We start from the raw sequence: 22,820 nt of genomic DNA on the forward strand, positions 1-22,820 counted from the left end.
GTTGTTAGTCTAAACATACATTTATCATGGAATACAACAAATTCGCTACGAGCCAAAGATAATTCGAGGTCGTTCAGGGGCAGACTTTGGTTCCATATGTATTCACTTATTATCAGGTAACCACTGTTTAGAATACCAGGTTTTAGTTAAATAGTTATATGATGCTCGAGAAACATCATTATAGTAACTTTTCGGGTTTATCAGGATGACCAAAGCCGTCAAACCCAAACGGCCTCGCGGGACAGGTGGCGGGAAATAAAAACATTGGACAGAAAAAATTAAAAGGAAAGAGTAATTGATCTAAAAAATTTATTAATGAATGAGGCGACTATGTGCACATTGAAAACACTTGTTATATTACAAGACCACTTGTACACTATTTACAGCGGCCGCGCGGGCCGAGCCTTGCCTTGCCTTGCCTTCGCCCGTACAATTATTCCACTTACATTACTGTACACAAGTCATTTGTACAAGTTAGCTATCTTAAACTTAACCACTAATATTCTAAATTTAATTAAAACAATGGAAATATTGTTGATCATAATACTTACACAGATAATGGTATAAGAAGTGAATCTCTTAAAGTTAAATACTTATAAACTGATTAGGTGTATCGGCTACAATATAAATAATATATGTATTGAATCATTTAACCTAATGACTGGTACGAAACGGTCAGCCATAGTTTTACATCTAACATAGATAACCTCTGCGTCAGTGGCACGTAGTCTAACGGTACCATACATAGTATAATAGATGTACTCCCTTTATAATAAATATACCACTGAGAGCTACTGAACAATCAATGTCGAAGCTTGATCATATATATGCCTAAAGTTGTTTTTTTATTCCGTAGACTGAAATGACGTTTCATGTGTAAGACATGACATTTCTTAGTACCACATGAAATGTCATTTTAGTCTACGGAATAAAATAACAGAATATAGTCTAGCAGACAGAGTCCGACCCTAGCGGACGCGGAGGTGGCCGCCGCCGGCCACGACGCTTCCTACAAGTATTTTATATATAAACATATCAACAACACACATTCTTATCAACATGACTTACAGAGTAAATTACAATTCCATACAACACTTTTATAATATTCAACACCCAGTAAATAAGAATACTCAATCAATATAAAATCATGCGCTTAAAGCACGAAATCTAAATAACGCCATGCTATAAATCATCTCGAATGAATGCTATCCTCTCAAAATATTTAAATAGTTAATTGATTTTGTAAAAACATATGTATTTAAATAAAACCATGTAATTTCACGGATACACAACCGAATGATGTTCCGTTTAAAAACCGAGTCTAATTTAAAATCTAATTTTAAAATATAATTTAAAACAAATCACAGTAACAAGGTAATAATCGATATAAATATAATTTCCGTATGTGATGTCGTATAGCTAATGTCGAATTGTGCGTAGAAAAAGGGTGAAATAGTATAATTAACGCCGGCATAGATAATAAACAACCATGGGGTTAGTTTACAATGAGAGCTGTACGGACAGTCCGTTCCGGCGGGGCTACGGAGCCCGGGGCGGTTGCTATTTGCATTCGGTTCCAATTACGTCCAACTAACTACCTACATACACGAACATTTACCTAAACTATTTCAATGGCAGAATAAATACGAGCGGGTGTCGGTAACATAAACTTCAAAACTTTCTTTGTTTCCGGACACGTCACTCGATAATGAAATTTGTGAACTACAAGTGTGTATAAGAATTCGTTTTATTCTAAAGCAAGGGAAAGTGAATCCGGAGCGGAAGGACAGTGAGACCGCACGAAGAATACGTCAACCGAACAGAGATAAATCGAGTTTTTAGACAAAAAGATCATCGAACGACGATTGCTACCGAAGGATGCTGACCGTACGACAACTAGCCGACTGCTTTCCGGCGCCGGTGCGGGATCACACTGCGCATGAAGAATAGTATTAGCGGTTCAAGAAAAACACTCCAAACTAGATCAGACACAGATGGGAATTTATTAAAATACATTAATTAAATTATCTCTATTATTAATTACTATTCGCGATGCGCCGACTCAAATAGCCGTAGAATCAAAGTCACTAAGTATTCATAAAAAAGGCTCAGTCGGTATTGAGATCCAGACCTGAAATAGGTTAACTTTATCATCTCTACTCGTTTGAGTCGATGCACGAACGCCGTAGGATCAAGTGCTACGTCGCGGTCTAAACAAATCCCAGTCTTTAATTGACGAAGGAAAAAGAGTTTCGTTTACCGAGCACATTGTTATTAACAAGCCAATAGGTATAAGTGACCCCGAGATCCGTACAACGAGATCCTGATTTGCCGGGGTAATGCGCTCAGTAAGCCATAGGCATACCAGTCTTGTAAAATAGCGATGTGGCAAGAGACTACGGCGGTGAGCGCTACGAATGGGACGAATTGCGAAACTGCATATCATCGTACCGGTTCGGTTACGAATCGAGAACACGGCGCCGTACTGGCCCCGCTGTTCGATGGAAGACATCCTTAGCGTGATTTTGCCTGCAGTTTCGTATTCAAGAATTTAATATCAAACACCAATGACACAAAACAAACAACTAACTATGTACATGGACTAGTGTGTCGATGAGACTAGTCGATTAGTCTGGGGTGCCGGAGACTCCATTCTTCATTTTTAAAATAACAACATTATTGTAATTCTCTTAGCTATTGTCTTGAACAATACAACATCGTCTATTATTCTCTACCTGTTTGTAATTCTGACATATAATTCCGATTTAGGGTTCGTAAGACGCAATACATTTTAAATATCAACAATAATTTACTTTGTTTTTATAATGATACTCACTTAAATTGAGATCCCGGAAATGTGTTAATTAAGAATAATTTAATTATTATATGGACATTTCTATCTATAATTGAATTAATGTTGCTATTATTACTCGAGAGCCGTGCGGATGTCGCCTATGATATATACTACCTATACATATATTTATAATATTTTTACGATAATCTTTTTACAAAAAGTCTCGAAATGTCTATGTGTCCATTAAGCTCTAATTTTGGGGTTTAGTTAGGTAGTTAGCCATAGGCGACCGTAGAACTTAATATTTACGATTTAACCTACCTAGACTTAAAGACTATAGTCTCCAATTAAGTGTCTAATCAAGTAATCACCGTGTACAAATAGTCAATTACTAAGCTATAACGGCCAATAGGCTAGATTTAAGGATTTCATTTATATATAAAAAGATAATAACAAACATTAATCAAAATCATATATAGGTATGTAGAGTATGTTTTTTAAAGGTTTGACAAATAAATCAGGAAAGCATTCTATTAAACTGTTGCACACTGTTTTGGTTATCCACAACCTATTATAAATAAATTATGTTTTATATTTTATACACAAGCACTACGACACTTGAGTGTGAAAGAACACAATACCGAACGAAATACCGATCGTTCCGTGACTCAAAAAAAGTATCATGTAACAAAGGGTGCAAACCCCACGTGCCCCCAATTCCCAATCAAATATCCTAATTAAAAAGTTGTATCTGCCCACGTCTGTTACCAAACTCTGTGCATGTAGACAGAATGTTTATTTTGCATGATTTTTAACAAGCTTAGCTTTCACGAGTATAACAATAAAAGTAGGGACATTTTGTAAAACGAATCCGAACAAAATTCACAAATCAAAGAAACAACAAATCAATCATAATCAGAAATACAAATCAGATTTGTAAGTAAAACTAGTCGTTGTCTTTTTAGTTACTTAAAGCATATTTCAGCGAACGTAACGTGAGAAAATAAGTTGTATGGAAACTGTTGAGAATGGGATAAATTATTTTTCATTTCTCATGCTCTGAAAAAGGGTCATTGTTGTTCTAAAAGGTGTGCACAAAATGATACGTCTCTGCACTAGAGCATTTTACGTTCCAAGTACGATTTTTTTAATTTTTTTACTATAAGCCATTGAAATTTGGGTTTAAATGAATTTGTTGTAAAATTTCCATTCTGACATTTAACTTCCCATTCCATAAAACTATACTTTTGCCTAAATTGTTAATTGAAAGTACCCACAAGAAATACTATAAAAATGTATACTTAGTCATCCTTTTTAAAAAAACACATCCATTTTACTTTCCTCGTATTCGAATTTCAGCCTCGGACTAGTGCCTTCCATCCCTTGGTTAACAATCTACTATAGTTTTGCGGTTGAAATCGGAAAGGAACTATATATCGGTTAGGCTTTGGCCAGCTATATTTGTGCCATTTTCAACCAAAAGGGTACTTATTGTCGCTTGTCAGTAAGGCGCTATTTCCATATAGCTTCAATTAGAAATCAACCTTATCGACAACCGACAATGTGGTACCTTCTGGTTGAAAACGTCACATTTTGTGCTGCTATGTGACGGTGTATGTGTGCAATACTGAGTCGTATAGGATATATTCGTTCTGAGAAAATATCTCTGAATTGGACACCTACGCTTTCTATTTATTTATCATTTTCATATTTATTTACACAAGTTACTATGAATGCTAACCTTATATTGCCTAATTACCTATTATAAAAAATTATGCTCTTCTAACGTATGGTAACATAATTTTAGCAAGATTATTAGCGTGCCAGATTTGTTTCCGTCCTTCTCGAGCCATATAAATTCGAAAAAGACGCTTTTCTCGAAGCTATATTATGATGTGACCTCTAAAATAAGGCACCGCATGAAAGTATTATGTTTCTATTGCACGATACTTCAGATAATTCCAACATATCAAAGATATAGATAATTCTTCAGAATACGAACAGTCAGAAATAGTTATTTGTTTTACAAGGGGGCAAAGTTGTTGTTTAACCGCTCGTGCTAATATTGATAGCCGAGCAAGCGAAAGATTCCAAAATTGAACCACGAGCGTAACGAGTGGTTCGAAAAATTTAACCTTAAGCGTTGAGAGGGTTTCAAAGCACGCGAGTGAAAATGCCCCCGAATGAAACGACGAGTGAAAACCAACACAAGGAAAATAATAACTGTAAAATATCAAACAAAAACAAAGCAAATCGATTCAAAATTAATGTTATTAAATATTTATCATTCAAAATCATCATTTAAAAATCAATTCTACCAGCAAACATAAGAAAACAACTCAAAATTTGCATTAGATTACTTTGCCTCACAAGTGGATAAAATGCAACGATCTTATCCGTTTTTGAACAATGTAGAGAGGCTTTACCACTTGGTGAGGTAAAAAGAAAATTATTTTTTACTCAAAATTGTAGTCAAAATCCTTTAAGTTCCTCCCAGGCAGGGTGCCTGCTATGAACAAGCGTGCAGGAGTTCATAGCGTAGTTAAATAATTTACAGTGTGGAACAAATCTCAAAATTATTTGTGAAGTGTTCTTCCTTGATTTTACATAAGTAAGTAATATATACATATTAGGGTGGTCCTTATTTCGTCGAAGTTATATTTTTCTACGGGGCACCCGCTTAATGTAAAATCTACCATTAAAAAACCCATGTTATTTTTTTTTCAGAATTTTTAAACAAATTTTAGGAGTCACTACCGCACTTTTAAATTTTTTTACCCTACATACAAAATGTTTTTTTTTTTTCGTTGTGGGGCGATGAGTCAGGGTGTATTAATGTGCAACTTAACATAAAATAACGCCGCTGATTTTTATTTTTTTGGGGTTCAGTACCCAAAGGGTAAAAACGGGACCCTATTACTCCGCTGGCCGTCTGTCTGTCACCAGGTTGTATCTCATGAACCGTGATAGCTAGACAGTTGAAATTTTCACAGATGATGTATTTCTGTTGCCGCTATAACAACAAATACTAAAAAGTACGGAGTCCGACTCGCACTTGACCGGTTTTTATTTTATTTTACTTATTAATATTTTAGTGGTTCTAAGACTTCTAAGTATTGATTTAGAGGTGCGTCCATACTTTCCGTTCCTATAAACACAAATAAAACAAATAGCAATGTTATCAGAAGTTAAATTGGACATTAATACACTTTGAATTGTCGTTCCACAATGAAAAATAAATTTAAAACATCAGAATACGGAACCCTCGGTGGGCGAGTCCGACCCGCACTTGTCCGGTTTTTTATAAATAAATAAAATAAATGCCATGAAAAAAATCACGCGGAAACTAGATTATATTTGCAAAGGCAGATTCCAACCAAAACCGTACTAGGTTAAATTTTGCTCGTTAGAAAAAAATCACGAAAACATGTCTAATTTTCATTTAATTTCATTTATACACGGTGGCTAAAAAATAAGTGCATTCCCGTTGCCAGGGAGGTGTAGGGATTATACTGAGCAACTTTTACTATGGGCACAGAATAAATAATAGTACTAGGTACAGAAGATTCACTCTCAAACAGGCGTCCGTTCCGTAGCGGTGCGCGGCAATGCCGGCAATTACTATGGCTAGACCTCAGAACTGGGGGCGGCCGCATGTACTTTTAGCGGCGCGACGAAATCGCGGAGTGAGTCACGCCTGCTATGGGACCAACCCCGAAATCGCGAACAAAAATTTGGTTGTTTCATACATTTTGGCTGGTCTATTTTCTATGGAAGGGTAAAATTTTATTTAGACACCCTGCATACCACAGCAGTATATTTTTTGTATTAAATACGAGTACAGTGATGTAGCCGAGGGACGTGACGAGCAAAATTTGAAACAGGAGTATAATATGTTCAGAGCTATTGCGGTAAACGTTCAAACCGTCGCAATGGACATATCTTCCGTCGCAAGTTTACGCGGTGTGCCACGTCTTTTGTGTTCTTCTACTTTAAACCCCCTCTTAAGTACTTACGGATATTGTATTAGATAATAATTTATTTTAAAATTGACATACAATTTGTAACTTTTATCCTAGACTTGAACCGATTATTTTGCATATTCGGAGATAATAATTCATCGTCCATTATGTTTCAGTACTTTGGGTTGTGCTACAAAGAAATAGAAAAATAAAAAAAAATATATATGCGCTTAATTAAAACACCGAATCATGTAAGATATGGCGAAGGCGTTAACGTTATTCTAGAGCTGAATGAAAAAATGTGGACTGAAACGATAAGTTTGTGTCACATCCTAACGAATTTTGCTCATAGATTCGTATACACGTAAAGAACCGAATTTGTATAAATTTAACATCTTATATATAACTCATGTTTTATCAAATAAACCAACTTGGAATATAATCAATTAGGAAGGTGCCTTAGGACTTAAACGATACCGATACGAAATATTATCGAAAGAAATGTACATCTAGGTATCTCACCACTCATCACTTACTCTTATAGAACGAAACAACCAGTGGTATAGTATTCCGGAGCGAATAGCAACTTATATAATAAGTGATTTTTATAAATATTGTAAAACCATGGTCGTATAGTCGTGGTGTCAATTATAGTCGTAAGTAATGAATTTATAATAGATACGCTCTCCAAAATTAAAGCAATTAACTTGTGACGAGTGTACAGAATGCTCTTAGTCGTCGGACTTTAACTTGACGTGAAACTTTTAGTCAATCTTGCAGTTGACTGTTGAACTTTTCAGAACCTTACTGTCATTACATGACATGTTATGTTATGTTATTTATTGACCTCATCTTTTGTGCCAAGTTTAGCTAGAACGAAATAGAGAATTTCGAAACGTCTAAAAACATTCAATGTTTATAATAAGTAACATTGATTAGTGTTTAATGCATTTAGTTACTCATTGAACTATTATTATAATACTAACGTCTATACGTTTCTATAACCGACGCAGAGAACCAGTATTTTGCGCGATGAGTTGCTGCCGTTTTGGCATCAAAACCATAGAAGCGGAATTTTACGGTCGCGTGGTACAGGTTGTGATTGCGACAATTTCATTGATTGGTATGTCGTCTCTATAGTAATAATAAGTCAATGAGTAAACTAGATAGAACTGTACTGCCAAGATTGTCATAAACATGTTTGATAATCCAGTTACCAGAAAAAGCTTTGGCCCCACAGACCCATCGATTTCACCATCAAACGCCTTATCATTTTAACCCTTAAATGCACGAGTTTTTTTTTTTCTTTTTGCCCGAAATTAATATATGTGTTACGTAACTGTTTGCTGATTATGGGAAAAATGTTAAAAAAATTATAACATATATTTTCACTGCGAAATTAGTGTTAGAAGTTGCATAGGCTAAATTATATTTATGTAAATGTATAATTTTCAGTAAGAGATATATGAAAAATCATACTACCATCAGAAAGGTACACTATTTGTAATGTACCTATGGTTAAAGTGTTTAAATATAAAATAATTACAAACCCCGAAAAAAACGTCCAAAATCACATACTAAAAATCATCAACTTCTGAATTTTTCCAAGTTTTGCGACATGTCGTCTTAAAACGAATGTAATTTTTATAAATTAAAATACTGCGTAAATTTAAATAAAAAATCGGAAAACGGATTAGTTTTAATATTGAAATAATATATAAGAACAAATAGATATTATCTAGTTATGTATAAAATTAGATGTTTTCGTTGTGTAGGCTGAATTTAAGGGCCAAATGCAGATTCTCTCCGAAACATAATAAGAGTGGCAAACACTTAACTATCAGAGTCCTAAACCTAACACGACTTTACAGGCATACAACGTTGACTATGCGATTGAGTATTGCCGAATATTGCACAAAACCTGCTCCTGACAGTTCCAACCAAATAATCATACTGTTCAGTCAATTACCGATTAATTGAAAAGACCCAAAAGGATAATCTATGTAAGAGTGAGTGCCCGCCGAAGGTATTTTAAGTGCTAACATTTCAAATTTTACGATTATCGGGTACGTGAACGGAACAACTGTGGCAGAACTTGACGGCCTAATTAGTTATTCGATAGTGTCAAATGCTTAACAGTTTTAAAAATAGTACCCTATTGAACTAACTAACTATTGAAGTTTATACTTTTTCTATGGAGGCTTATGTCGCTTTCAATATCCCCACCACATCCTCATTAATCTTAATCTGACTGTTGATTACACTTCGTTATTTTAGGATTAGAAATAACTCCGCAGAAGCACTTCGAGCGGTAAATGTTTAAGTAAACCGCGCAAAAAGTACCAGATATTAATGTGCTTATGCTTACCCCTGCCGCTTAGTTCTAATCCTGAACAACGAACGATCATATGTGGATAATAAATTAAACGCAATATATACAAAGTGCCAATCTAAGACACAAGTAATTAGTAGAAACAACTTCGTGTTCAGTGATGGTTTCATAAATATAATTAAATTTTAATGCAATTTACACATAACATAGATGACAAAATTTCAACAAAATAATTGTCAGGCTAAATGTAAAAAAAACATAAATGAGTAGTTAAAATCCTGTTTCTCCCGGCCACCCCGATTCCGGACGGTAGGTTATAAAATATATTTGTTGTTAGCACTTGCAAACACAAACGAACACTGAAGAAAAAGCTTCAAGCTAAACCGTTAAGGAAATAATTTCATAAGTTTCATTAACATAACACATCGCGAGGTGAGTTCCCGACCATCCGGTCTAAAATTGTAACAAATTAAATTTTGTTACTCTCTTTGTTCAACGGGACCGCACCGAGCGTCAAACGGAAAGAATGGCTCACTTTTACAAAGTTACGTTTTAGCAGCGTGCTTTATTTTGAAAAGACAGGCTACTTATAACTCTCGCGCCGAATGATGGACTATGTCAGTTCCTTCATGTTCTTTTGGATGGCGTTAATTGAAAAAAAAAATGTCCCGAGGTTTTATTACTTACATATTACATTTCTAAATAAATTTGTGAGCTACTTCCAAAAAATGTCCACAAACATTTTACGTGCCAGCTACTCCATATAAAAATGAACTGTCATAGGGAGCATCATTAGACGCGATACGTACAGGTTGCGTTTTTACTGCATAATACGACGGCTCAGTGTAGCTCCCAGCGCAACACTTCTTTTACTAGTTCTCGGCGCCTGCACCCTTTGAGCCAAATATTGCAAATATCTACCGTTCGTGCCCTTATTTTTTCAAACAAGTATTAAAATTGATTTATGATTCCGTATAACAATGTAATAGTGAGCCAGTTTATTTTGTTTTATAGAACCGTGTTTCAATAATGCCCGCATTCAAAGAGTAACTTCGGTTTTTATTCTTTGGTGAAAACCGGGCCTATAGGTTTATTGATGAAATTATGTAAAAAATGTGCGAAACGCTATCCAAATAAATAAAGGCTGGCGATGAGATTGGCTAACCACTTTACTATTTATAATAAAAAATAATTATACTAATAAATACGAGTCATGTGTAAAAGTTAATATACTTATTCCAAATAATTATTATTTATAAAAATGATCAAACGCGGACAGTTTAAAAACCTTATTCTGAGATTTAATTTGCGTACAGTTAAATAGTAATAATAAATACGTAAAACTAATTTGATTTAACACAAACATAAATACATTTTTAAAAAGTATTTAAAATACGTTCAGTTATCAGTCTCCGGGTTTACCATTTTTTATTATTTAAAATACAGTGCAAAAGGGTAGTAATAACCTACTGTACCGATTCTCTTTTGAAGAGAAACACAATGAGAATGGTCCGTGCTTTGAAGGTGCTGACAGACAAGGAATCATGGAATTGTGTGATCTACATGATTTCTGGTAATATTACATAGTATGTTTAGAATATTGTTCATACTTAGAGTTTTTTTAATTATTGAGAATTATTTTCTAGTTTAATTTATTTTCATTTATCTACTAATCGAAGCAAAATATTTTCTGAGAGATAAAGCTATCCACAAAAGCAAGACCCATTCCTTCATCCATCCATAATAATTGGTCAAATTTAGTACGAAAAGATGTGGTTGAGCCTGTTCCTGGATGGCATATCTACAGCAGCTAAATTAAAGGTTTTAAAACAAGAAACTATTAGGCCGGTACGTGATCAAAATTAAACCCGAGTTGTAGCACCTACATAACGATTTACTTTGGCTCTTTCGGAAATTGAATAACTTTACTGTTCAATAATATATAAAATTGTTCTAAATTCATAATAATAATGTGGTTTGCCTTTAATAAATTAAATTTTGGGTGAAAAGTCAATCACATCAGCCATATTAATAATTGTATATAGACTGAATAACCGTGTGATGTGTATTTGTGATAACTATGCAATTTTGAAAAATATATGTAATACCTAATTTCAATATTTTAATTAATTACACATATATGACAAAATTAATGAGATTCCGTAAGAGGCACAAAGTAAAACAGTAACATTAACAAAAATATATAAGCTATGTACTATATTAAGATTTACTTGTGCATCACACAATGCACAAAACTATTATAAATCTTAGAGTAACTTTAAGTTAATCATTGAGCTTTCCATTTATACAAATAAATAGTTATAAAGAAGACGTAATATTTAGAAATATACAGACACTATAGTTAAAATTTACTGTACAGAAATTCACGCTCGAGAAAGTGTCGCTATCACTGCTTAACGCGCGTTCTTTGTTTTATATCACCTCACTTCACAGTGTTTATTGACAGTAAGTGACAGCGGCTGCGCGGCGGCCGAAGTCGCGGGCGCGGGCGCGGGCGCGGGCGCGGGCGAGGCAGCGTCGGCGGAGGTGGACGCACCCCCCAAGTCCTTCATCACGTACGAGTCCGAGCCCTGCGAGCTCCGCGCCAGTTTTAACCGAATAGGGGTCACTTTAGCGGTCCGTATTTTATTGCGTATACCAGAGGAAGCTTCCGAGGGCGGGTCGATAGCGAGCGGGTCGGGCGCGGTGGGATCGTACTCGAACGGGTCCACGGGCGGCTCGGGAGCCGCCGCCGCCGCCGCTGCTGCGCCGCCCGCGGCCGCTTCCTCCTCTTTAGTGCGCTTAATCTTTATTATCAGCTTGGCACCACTTTCACTCTCACTGTTCACCACTTGTAACTTCTCCTTTTCCGATTTCTTGTCCTTTTTGCGCTTCCTCTTCTCGGCCTTGCTGGGTTTCACCTTCTTGGTTTTCTCGTCCTCCTCGAAGTCGGCCATGACCATGCGGCGGTATTTCATGCTCTCGCGGCGCAGATCCTCGAAACTGGGCGTGGCGGGGACGGAGGTGTGCAGCCGCTTCTTGGGCGGCCGGAACTGGAAGCCGACGGGCTCCTCCACTTGCTGGACTATGTTGGAGCCGATTTTTATTTTGATTTTAGGTGCGACCGGCGAGCTGGCGGGCCGCGGCGGCTTAGAAACGCGGCCGCGCCGCTTGTGCGCGGGCGCGGATGCCGCGGGACCGGCTATAGTTGATAATTTGGTATCGTCGGAGGGGTCCACATCGTCGTTCATGCTCACTTCCAAGTGTCGCAGCTCCCTCGAGAGGCCGCTCGTGGTCTTTCGCTTCTTCTTTTCCACGGGCGTGTCAGACTTGTAATCGTCCCGGGTGGGTATGCTGGTCATGGAAGCGACGGCCTTGGGAATGGTGATGACGGCGCGGGCGATGGGAGGCGGCGCAGCCGGCGGCGGGACGGCTACTAGAGACACACCCGCCGCCGGGTCGTCCATGTTCATGTCCTGCGTCCAGTACTGGCGGAGCAGCTCCTTCTTGCGCATGCGGCGTAGATTGGTGGAGCCGGTTACCATGGAGGAAGGCCCACCGGCCGCCGCCATACCGGCGCCGGGGTCGAGTGGCGGCGGCGGCGGCTGTGGTGCCACTGGCGTCACCGAGCTGGAGTAGTTCGCGTCCAGGAACGGCCCTTTGATTTTCACTTTGAGTTGGTTCCTGGAGTCCGATAGCGAGACTTTGGGCAAGTTAGGCGTATAGGTATCTTTCGCGGGCTGAGTTAGTTGTTCCGGCGCAGGAGAGCCGGGGCGCGGCTTGCTGGCCATGAGCTCGGAGTGAAGCTGTTTCTCGAGGTCCTCGTCTATGTCGGGCAGCTGCTGGTCGGCGGTGCCGCTGGCGAAGGCCAATAGATGGCTGTGGTAGGCGTCGGCGACCGGCGGCGCGGCGCCCTCGAACGAGGGGTTGTAGGTGCGCATGTCAACGGGCCCGGGCAGGACGGGGTGCACCTGCGAGAAGCCGGGCCCGCGCTCCGTGGACTTAAGGCCTGGCGAGCGCGGCGGGTCGGGCGGCTCGGGCGTCGGCGGTTTCGCGCCCTTGTCCTCGGCGCTCGGCGTTTTCTTTGCCGCCTGCGGACTTAACACCTGAGGCGACTGCGACGCGTCCTTGTACGAAGCCTCGGACTTTCTGTCGTCTCTTACATCGATTGATTTTCGCCTTTCTCGTAAAGCTTTGAGATCTACGCCGTCATTCGCAATTTCTTCGTCGAAGTCGTAGACCGTGCCAACGAGTTTGCTTTGTATAGAGTTGCCCGAGTAGTCATAGCCGGGCGCGCCCTGGCCGCGGCTCTTTGATCGTCCTCGGCCTCTCTGGCTTCGATTGCTCCTGTTGCTCGCTCGTTTATTACCTTTGGGCGCTTCACTCTGTTTGGGTGATATGGGGCTTTTACCGGGAGACTTCCCTGAGAACTTGTTAGACCTCGGGGCCTTAGGTGGAATGGGAGACTTGGATTCTTGGGCATGCAGACTGAGCATGGTCTGGTTGTTATCGTTGGATAATTTATTGGGAGCTTTGCTGGTGGTTTCGGTCGAGTCGGCAGTGTCGGCACTAGGGCTCGTGACGACGTGTATAGTACTAGGACTCGTGGAGCGCGGATCGACGGGCTCAGCGTCGTCGCGAGGCGAGTCAAGAGGTTTGGGCGTCGGTGGTGCAATCATAGCTGTTGTCAGCGCAATATTTTGCGACGAAGATGTGAACGCTGCGCATAGCGTTGGGAACGCCGGTTTAGATAAAGATTGCATGAGTGGAGTACTGGCGTAAGACAGGCCGGGAGGCGGGTACAGACCGGGCCCAGGTGAGGGTAAGGTGAGTTGAGCAGAAGCACAAGCCCCGGCACCGAACAACGGCAGGGAACCCATGGAACTGAGGAATGGTGACGCGTCTTGTGGGTACGATGAATACTGATTCAACGGCATGGCAGGCTCTACGGGGCAACCGTACGATGGTAAAGGCGGGTATCGCTCGAGCTCTGGCAGCATATGACTTGTGATGTGCGCATCGCAACTATTCACGTGTTTCAAGTCCTCTGGTTTCTGCGAGCAGATTGATCCTTCGGATGACGTGCTCGAAGCGGACGACCGCCTCGAGATTATTTTGTTCTCCCTCCATTTCTCTTGGCTCACATATGGCGATGAGATGGTAGCACAGTCGGAATGAAGCTGCGAGTTGTTGTTATCATAGTTATCGTGAACCAGGGCCATCGTATCGTTGCTCGCAATGGAATGATCGACAACGGACAGTGATTGAGAATCGTCGCTTTGCTTGGAAAGTGATACGTTGTCGCCCACCTCTGAAACGGATTGTATGTCGGACTGAACGGTTGCCGGCTCTTTCGAGTCTTCGTTGTACCGGTCGTATTTTCTATCGTTAGGTAGCTCGACTTCGTTGTGCTGCAGGGGCAAGTTGCGCCATTTTTCATTGCTTGTCATGGGTATGGGCTGGCAGTCTTTGTTGTCATGTATGCTATTTCTGCGAGAGACCTCGCCCGAATGCGGCTCGTGGTTAAGCGGTTCTAGGTCATTTGACGACAGTTTAGGTTCGTGAATATCGATGGCCGCGTTTTTGTTAGGCGGCGGAGTTTCGGGACCTTTACGTGGGCTCCTGATATCGTCATCTCTGATTTCTTTGTCATCATGAAGTGGCTGTTCGTCTTGAGCCTCGGCCTTCTTGCTGCTCAGTTGCATTCGCAGTCTATCGACCAGGTTCTTGGTTTCCTGAACGCCTTGCTCTTTCTCCTCCTTGAATATAAACTCTGGGTAAGTAAAAGGTTTGATCAACTCATCGTTGTTGAAGCCGTCGTCGATAGCCAACATTTCAAATTCAAACCGGTCAAGCTCGTTGTCTTTGCCTTGCGGAGAGAACATGGAACGGCAGGGGTTAACCGACGGTATCTTTGCACTCTTAGATATCTCGACGCCCTGCACGTGGCTGGCATCTTGGGCTATAAACTTCTTTTCCTCTAGCGTGGATCGCTTCCTTATGTTCCGCGGTACCGCGTTATCCACATCTATAGGGTCTATGTTAAACGTTCGGGCGTCCATGGGTGTCTTTGGTGACTTGATCATCATGTTTTCGTTCAAGTTAGCTTGTATTTTTGCGATCATTTTTATGCTGTTCTTGTCAGCCGCATCAGAATCGAGCAGCTTATCTTCAGTCATGTACTTGTCATGGCTGCCCAATTTCTCTACAGGCGGCGGCAGGGGGCTGGCATCTTTATCGAGCCAGTGTTTTTCATTCTCTGCATACCTGTCATGGGCATGGAACTCATTTACTGTCCTTGGGCTCTTTTTGTCAACCGTTTTGGACTTTTCTGTAATTTCTGGTTTCTTGAGTGGGGAGCGACTACTGGCGGTGCGCGCTTCGGTCGCGTTTTCGTCGTCATGCCTGCTGAGTATCTTCTTTTTGGCCGACTCGCGTGGCGGTTCATGTACCGTCACATCTTTCGACACCTCTTTAACACTCATACGTCTGTTAGGAATACTCTTATGTTTCAACTCGGCGCTCTTCCTAGGACTGGGTTTGGATGAGGTCGGGTCCGCAACTGGCGACTTGATCTTGTCTTTATCGTCGACAGAGACGCGTGTCCTGGGCTTGGGCGGGGAGCCCTTGAAGGGTTTCGCTTCGACGATGGGTTCATCTTTGATTTCCGGTTTCACCTCCTCGTCCGCTTTCCGCTCCGGAGTTGGAAGCTCACGGGGCTGGCTGCCCTCTTTGGGAGTTTTATTGGAGCCAGAGGCATATCCGTTGTCGTCTTTAGATGGTTTTCTCTGTCGGGCATCAGGCTTATTAGGCATATTTCCGCTTGAAGTAATGCTTCTGGTCCGAGCACGTGTGGCGGCCCGCGCGTCGTCGGCTCGGCTCGGTTCCTCTCCTTGAGGAGCCGGTGATGGTACCCTGCACTCGGACCCCCGTTCGGAAGTTTTAAGCTTCTTGTCAGGGGCCTTGCGAGGGGACGTATCGGTCGAGAGGCTCTTTCCCTTTCTTCGTCGGCGAGGTCGCTTGGGAGAGGGGCTGCCGGATCCGGAGAATCGCGACCCTTGAGAGCTTTCAGAATCACTCGAGGCACTAGTTGAAGACAATGGTCTTGACACCTTGTCGAGAAAGGGCAAGTCCACGGTCGGTCTAGTGCCCGGCGGTGAGAACATGGATGGCTGCCGGATGGCGGGTTTGATTTCTCGCGCTTTGGCCGTCGGTTTGAGGCCTGGCTTCTCGGGTTCCTCTTCGGAGCTTGATGATGAGGAATAGCTACTGCTGCTTGAGTTTGATGAAGAACTGGAGGTTTCCTTCTGGGAAGTCTTCGAGCTTTTAACCTCTTCTTTCTTAGGAGTAAGCTTCGCGGAGTCGGACTTTTCGCCCTCTTTCTTCTTATCAGTGTCGGATGTTTCGGCAACAGGCGCCTTCGTGCCCAGACCCTTGATATGCGCGGCTGCTTTCTTGGCAGCTTGCCTTTGAGGAACGTACGCTATAGTTTCTTTTTCAACATCCTTCGAAGACTTCTTGCGCCCGACCTTGGCAGGGATATCTTTTGGTGGTTCTTTGCCCTTGGACTTAATGGGTATTTTTGGTTTAGGCGGTTTAGTATCATCACCGCTGCTTGGTTTTTCAGCAACTCCCTCTTCCTTTTTGCCGCCGGTGGTGGAGCGCATATTCTCAGAAGCTTTCTTGGCAGCCTGTCTTTGTGGAACAATAAGATCAGAAGGATCCTTGCTTGCTTGTTTTGAGAATTTGATATTTTCCTTATTTTTAGCTTCATCATCGGAATCATTACTTTTGATTGGAGTAGTCTTCTTTTCCCCTTTGTTAGATGGCTTTCTGCCTCTTTTCTTTGGAGCTGGTTTCTCGGCGATTTTAGTAGGGCTCTTCTTTTCAGGTTGGGTTGGAATGAATTCTTTCATGGCCGCCTTTGTTCTAGGCAGGGGTTGTTGAGAGTCATTGTCTGGTGACTTGTCTGGTTTGGACTTGTCAGCTTTGGCCTTATCGGATTTGAGATCTGTTTTGCCAGAGGACTCCTCACTGCTGTCAGAGTAAATGTTATCAGGAAACTTGCTGTTCTGTTGCCTGGTTGTCCGGATGGGCATGAGCTCGTCGCTGTCGGTGGCTGAAGCTCCCGACTTTACGGCCTCTGCCATTTCCTTTTCAAGGTGTTGGAGCGTTTTGCTACGTGACTGGTCTTTCTTTATCCTCGATTGAAGGGCTTCATCCTCGCTGCTGCTCTCGACCAGCGCTTTGGACTGTGGCACTTTTTTCTTCTTCCTTTCGATCTTCTTGGGCGATCTTTTACCCTTACCTTTGCCGGGCGACACCTTTTTCTTTGGTGATCCAGAGGGTTTCTTGTCGTCGTCCGTGCTCGAGCCGATTGCCCGTCCGCGGAATCGCGTTGATCGTGAGATTTCGGGAGCACTCTCTTCACTAGATAACCCGCTGTACATGCTGCCGCTTCGCCGCGACCCATTTACGTAATGTTTCTTGTATGGATTGGACGATTTTGCGCCTTTAACCATGCCGTTGCGATCCTTCTTCTTTTCATCGCCGGACTCCGGTGGAGCGATACGAGCTAACATTTCTTCGAAATCGTTCTTATGGTCGGGAGCATTGGGATGGGAATACAACCTGTCGTAAATAGAGGGGCCGTGGTTGGCCTCGACAATAGCGGCTAAGTCGGGCCCGCTAATGGTCGGGTCCGCGGATAAAACCGCAACTTGTTTGTGGAAAGTCTGTTCGCGCATACGGAAGAATGAGCGCGACAGTTTCTCGCGGCGGCTGACCATGTAGCAAAGGTTCCGCACACGCTCGAGGTCCTGCCTGAGCTGCACGAACATCTTCATCTTGTCGAGGTCGGCCTGCTCCTGACGGTGCGTGAGGAGCTCGCTGTCATCTGACTTGGGCGGCAGCAGCGGCCGGTTGCGGCCGGCGCGGCGCTTCATCTTCCAGTAGTTGTATATGTAGTTAATGGCGTCCTGGTCGACGTCGAGCAGATGCGTGCTCACGTCCTTGACGCTGACGTGCTTGTCGAACTCGCCTTCTATCTCCTGTAGCCTCGCGGCACGCGCCTGATTTTTCTCCTCCGACGTCATGTCCTTTCGCCGCTTGCGTTTCACCTCCTCCTCGTCTGAGCCGGAGCCCGGACACTTCTCCTTCTTCGAATTAACACTATGCTTCTGACAGTATGAGCGCAGCTTCACGCCGTCATCAGCGTTCTCGTCCTCTATTATTGCACGCATTTCTAGTCCATGTTTAAATGCACAAGTAACGTGATAAGCAGTCTTACAAGTCTTTACAGAGCACTGTATACACGCACCTTTCCGTTCGCGACATAGTACACACACAAGGGACCAGCGCGACGCCGGTATTGAGGAGATTTTTGTGATAGGTTCCATTTTTTCAGCACAACCTATAGACACTTCGGGGATCCAGAGGACGCAGCTAACGTGAGCCCACTTGTGGCCGGTGGGCGTACACTTCATGGCGCCGCCGAGGTTGGGGCAGAGCACGCACGTGGGCCGAACGCCGTCGCCACACGGCCGGCACAGCCACTGACCTGAAAATTCAGCATTCGGTTTGAATAAAGTCGTCCGGATGAGTAAGAGGGCGGAGTAAGCGGGACTTGAGTGGATAGTTACCGTCGGGTATGACAGTGATGCCATAGCAGGCCTGGTGGACGCAGATGTTGCAGGAGTCGCAGAAGACCATCTCGTTGCCATCCTCGGAGTCGGGCGAGCGGCACACGTCGCAGATTACGTTCTCGTCATACTCTATGCCTAGGCCCTCCTCCGACTTCATGATGGATTGAATTTTATCCCAAGTCCGGACCTGAGGAGAAAAAAAATACATTATTAATGAAAACTAATGTAATGATGGTTGTTGGACATAAATAAAAATACATTTCAAAACTAACTATTTACATCAAACATCATTTCGAAATTTCAGACCACAGTCTAACGACTCCATGAATATTAAATATTAAATATTTAAATACATTGATACAACAACACTAACAGAGTGATTTAAGAGAGAACAACGACGAGCGAGACGGCTGCGCTAATACCGTTGGACGGAATACTCAAATGCTTGGACATTTGGAGTACCGACCGTGCACAGGCAGGTTTTATGTGTGGAATTATATGTGACATGGCTACAGATGTTTAAAAAAGTTGGAATATTTCTCGGATATTACAGGAAACTTTCATAGAAAACAAAGGAAGCTTTCATTTTGGGTTTGGAAAATTTCGAATCCCATACAAAAAATATGAGAAGGTTAATTTTTTTTATGCAAGTTGAAATTTCGCAATTTAAGAAATGTCCCGGCGGCTAACATCAGTAGAGACACGGCACAAGAATTGCACTGCGTTCCCGCTACAAGGCACGCAGCGCAAAAAAGGGCTAAAGCCAATATAGTGCCAATAAAAACAAAATGTGACGTTTTCAAGTAAAAGGTACCACATTGTCGCTTACCATAAGGACGAAATTTGCTAGTATCTTTATACGAATAACTTGTCAGAGCGTCCTTATGGCAAGCGACAAAGTGGTACCTTTTGCTTGAAAACGACACAAATACAGACAAGAACTAGCGTCTAAGCGTTAAGACTGAGTCGACCGTCCAGGGGCCCTCATTAGGGGAATTGTGTTTACTAATAAACCATATAAATTAGTATTTTAATATTGTTGTCCTACTTAATTCCCAATTTTTGATCTATGTGACATAGTTTTATATTACAAATATTACAATGGAACCTCGATAAGGCGAAATCCTCGTTGACACGAAATAAAACGCGATTCCCTTCCCTTTACAGCTAAAAACCTCTACAACTCGAAATATCTAACCTCGTTATGACGAAGTAACTAATGATTCCCTTCATGGGAATCCAATGCCTACAATGTTGACCTCTATATATCTCGATAAAATAGACCTATTGTTTTATCACCTGTATTGCTGCAGCAAATTATTAATTATTGGCTGTGTGCAGTGAATGTCTGAGGTTTTGTGAGAGGATGGATGATAGGTGCTCAACTGTAACAATTTAGTGTTGTAAATATATCATAGTACTAGTTGTAATTTAAATGTAATTAACTTTCATGGCGCATTAGTTTTACACTGTAATGTCATGTAAATGTGTTTATTAAGTAACAAAGTGTAATTTTTGTGTAATGACCTCTGTAATACGATTTTTTCGTTAGATTTACATCTATAACTCGAAATTATATTAATCGAACCAAAACCTCTTTAAGACGAACCAGAATCCATAAAAACCTGTCTAAGTTGACACCAAGACGTAATAAGAGAAACCTTAACACGAAGTTTTTGGCGTTACCCTTGGGATTCGTGATATCGAGGTTACACTGTACTTGTTTTTACTGTACCGTCAAATGGGGTGAATAGGGACGGCGGGGGGAATAGGGACAAGAACCGGAAATGACATTTACCTCATAATTTAAAAGAAAATATCTATCACACATTATATTTTGCGATTTAAAATAATAGTTGATTATATTCTCCTGATAATAGAAACACTGGAAAAGCATGAAAGTCGTGATATATAGTCAAACTAACAGTTTAAAATTGAGTCTGTCAACGAATGGTTGATATGAGCTCCAAAACTTCCTTTAAAAGTAAAAGTTTTACTTGTTTGTGACACTTCTGATAGTGTATAATGGTTTGGCATTATTCGAGTACATATTAATTACATGGTAAGTATAAATAATCTTTGTTTTGTATTTTATGATTGATGATTACTCGTAATTTATTAATAATATCTTTATGAATACCTACAACAAATAATAATTGTACGCCCTCGCCGTAAATATGTCATTTTGGTCCCTTGTGACACAATCTACTATTGTTTTGTATTTTATGATTGATGATTATTTTATCAACAATATCTTTATTATTTGAAAATTAATTAATTAACTTTATAATAATAAATATAAGTGATATCAGTCTTCATAGTGTTCTTCCGAAGATTTGGTTCAAAGGGATAACAGCTAATTTGTTACCAGAAAAATTTATTACCTACAACAAATAAATTAAAGTTAATTTTTTTATCATATTTTTATTCGTGTTTTAACTTATAATATTTATCTGAACACGCACTATAACGCCTTGACAACAGAGACGTGTTCAGATATTTGTAAGCCCCTTGGCTGCTCCGATATATCTGATGGCGACTGTACAATAAACTATCTACACCGGGTACTTACCTGTCAACTTATTATATTTTTGACAACCCTGATGACTTGTCCCTATTCGTACCTAAGTCGTCCCTATTCACCCCGGATCCAGCTTCAATCAAAAAAAATTTTTTTTTTTTAAGGATATTAAAACGAAATTATTAATAAATATTTTATTATAAATCGATTCTCAAAAATTTATAAACCTTTACATTTGTGTCCATCGAGGAAAAAATCCTTTAAAATCTCTCTCAAAGTTCAAAATCGTCCCTATTCACCCCATTTGACGGTATCACCTAAACGGAAAAATTTGGACACCATTTGTCGTACTTTAAAATTCAAATTTAACTGTTTTTCACGTATTTTGCCGTCAGATATGACAGAGCGGCCAAGGTGTACAAACACAACCGAACAAGCACTTTAACTCCTTGATAAAGTCGTCGTCAATAGAACTTGCAAACGATGTAAACAAACCATTTTACCTTCATTACTTCGTAATCTCGCTCTTTAAAAGGACAACCATAATCTTATCAACAGTCTATTTTATTTTATTTATATAAATTTTTAATTAAATTAAATGTTAATTATTAGTTTCAGGGAAAATAACCTTCTTAAAAATGTTAGGTTATGTGTCAAACGCAAACAAAATCTGTCATATTTGTTAACATTATTTGCAAGATCTATTGACGACGACTTTAATAGAAGCTTTGTCCAGATATTTGCGTTCACATTGGCCGCTTCGAAATCTCTGATAGCAACTATGTGTAGACACAGTCAGCTTAAGGTCCCGTAGGTTCGTGTTTTTCTCTCACTCTCACTGAGCGTAAGCGTGAGCAAGGTAGATGAGCGTGCTCGGGATCGGGACCGCGGATATAATGTTTTAGAATATTAATTAGTTACAAAAGTAATAGACTAGTTCGCTCAAAAATTAAATTGCGCATTTATACAAATTTTTAAAGTGCGTTTTATCCCTATGTTCGTGTTTTTAGGGTTCCGTAGCCAAATGGCACTCACTCACACACATCTGACTCACACAACACAAACTAATCTCACTGTACACTGTTTTGACAATAAATGAATCTTATCTTAATCTTCTTTTAATCCTCGAGATAGCTAACTAATTTTTGGCAACCAAGCGAATTTTTCGCAATCTAATAAAATGGTACAATTTTTCAAAAACTCCGCTCTCTGAACCTACGGAACCTTAACATGCTTCCGATGCGTCGTACATTATATTAGGTATGCGCGTTGCATTCGAAACTGAAGGCTTTGGTTTCATTGCACCTTATTTCAATTTACCCATTTACCAAAATTCGTAGATTTTAAAAAGGAATACTGTCAAAATGTCTGAAACTCAGAATGCCTAACTTTTTTCTCAAAATACCGGGTTTAAAGGTACCTTTATATTTTTTTTTCGTAAATAATACGTAAACAGTAGCCCATAGCAAATAAATTGGCCAAGCCCGCAGTCATAACTGCGGTGGCAAGTGTCCCGTAGGTAATCATCTACTATCGTACGCATCGTTATGACGGATTAAATTTTAGG

At 40.8% G+C, this 22,820-nt stretch overlaps 1 protein-coding gene across 1 annotated transcript in view; it reads right to left on the reverse strand.

Annotated features, from left to right (window-relative positions):
- Positions 1-295: 295 nt before the first annotated feature.
- LOC134754144 (PHD finger protein rhinoceros) overlaps positions 296-22,820 on the reverse strand; it is a 71,720-nt gene continuing 49,195 nt past the window's right edge. Inside the window, exons 5-6 of the mRNA XM_063690241.1 lie at positions 18,730-18,919; positions 296-18,647 (exon numbers count right to left, since the gene is read on the reverse strand). Coding sequence (XP_063546311.1) covers positions 11,527-18,647; positions 18,730-18,919 — 7,311 coding nt within the window. The 3' untranslated portion in view covers positions 296-11,526. The remainder of the gene's footprint in view (positions 18,648-18,729; positions 18,920-22,820) is intronic.

The sequence above is a fragment of the Cydia strobilella genome, chromosome Z (genome assembly GCF_947568885.1).
Source record: "Cydia strobilella chromosome Z, ilCydStro3.1, whole genome shotgun sequence".
Classification (NCBI taxonomy): Eukaryota; Metazoa; Arthropoda; class Insecta; order Lepidoptera; family Tortricidae; genus Cydia; species Cydia strobilella.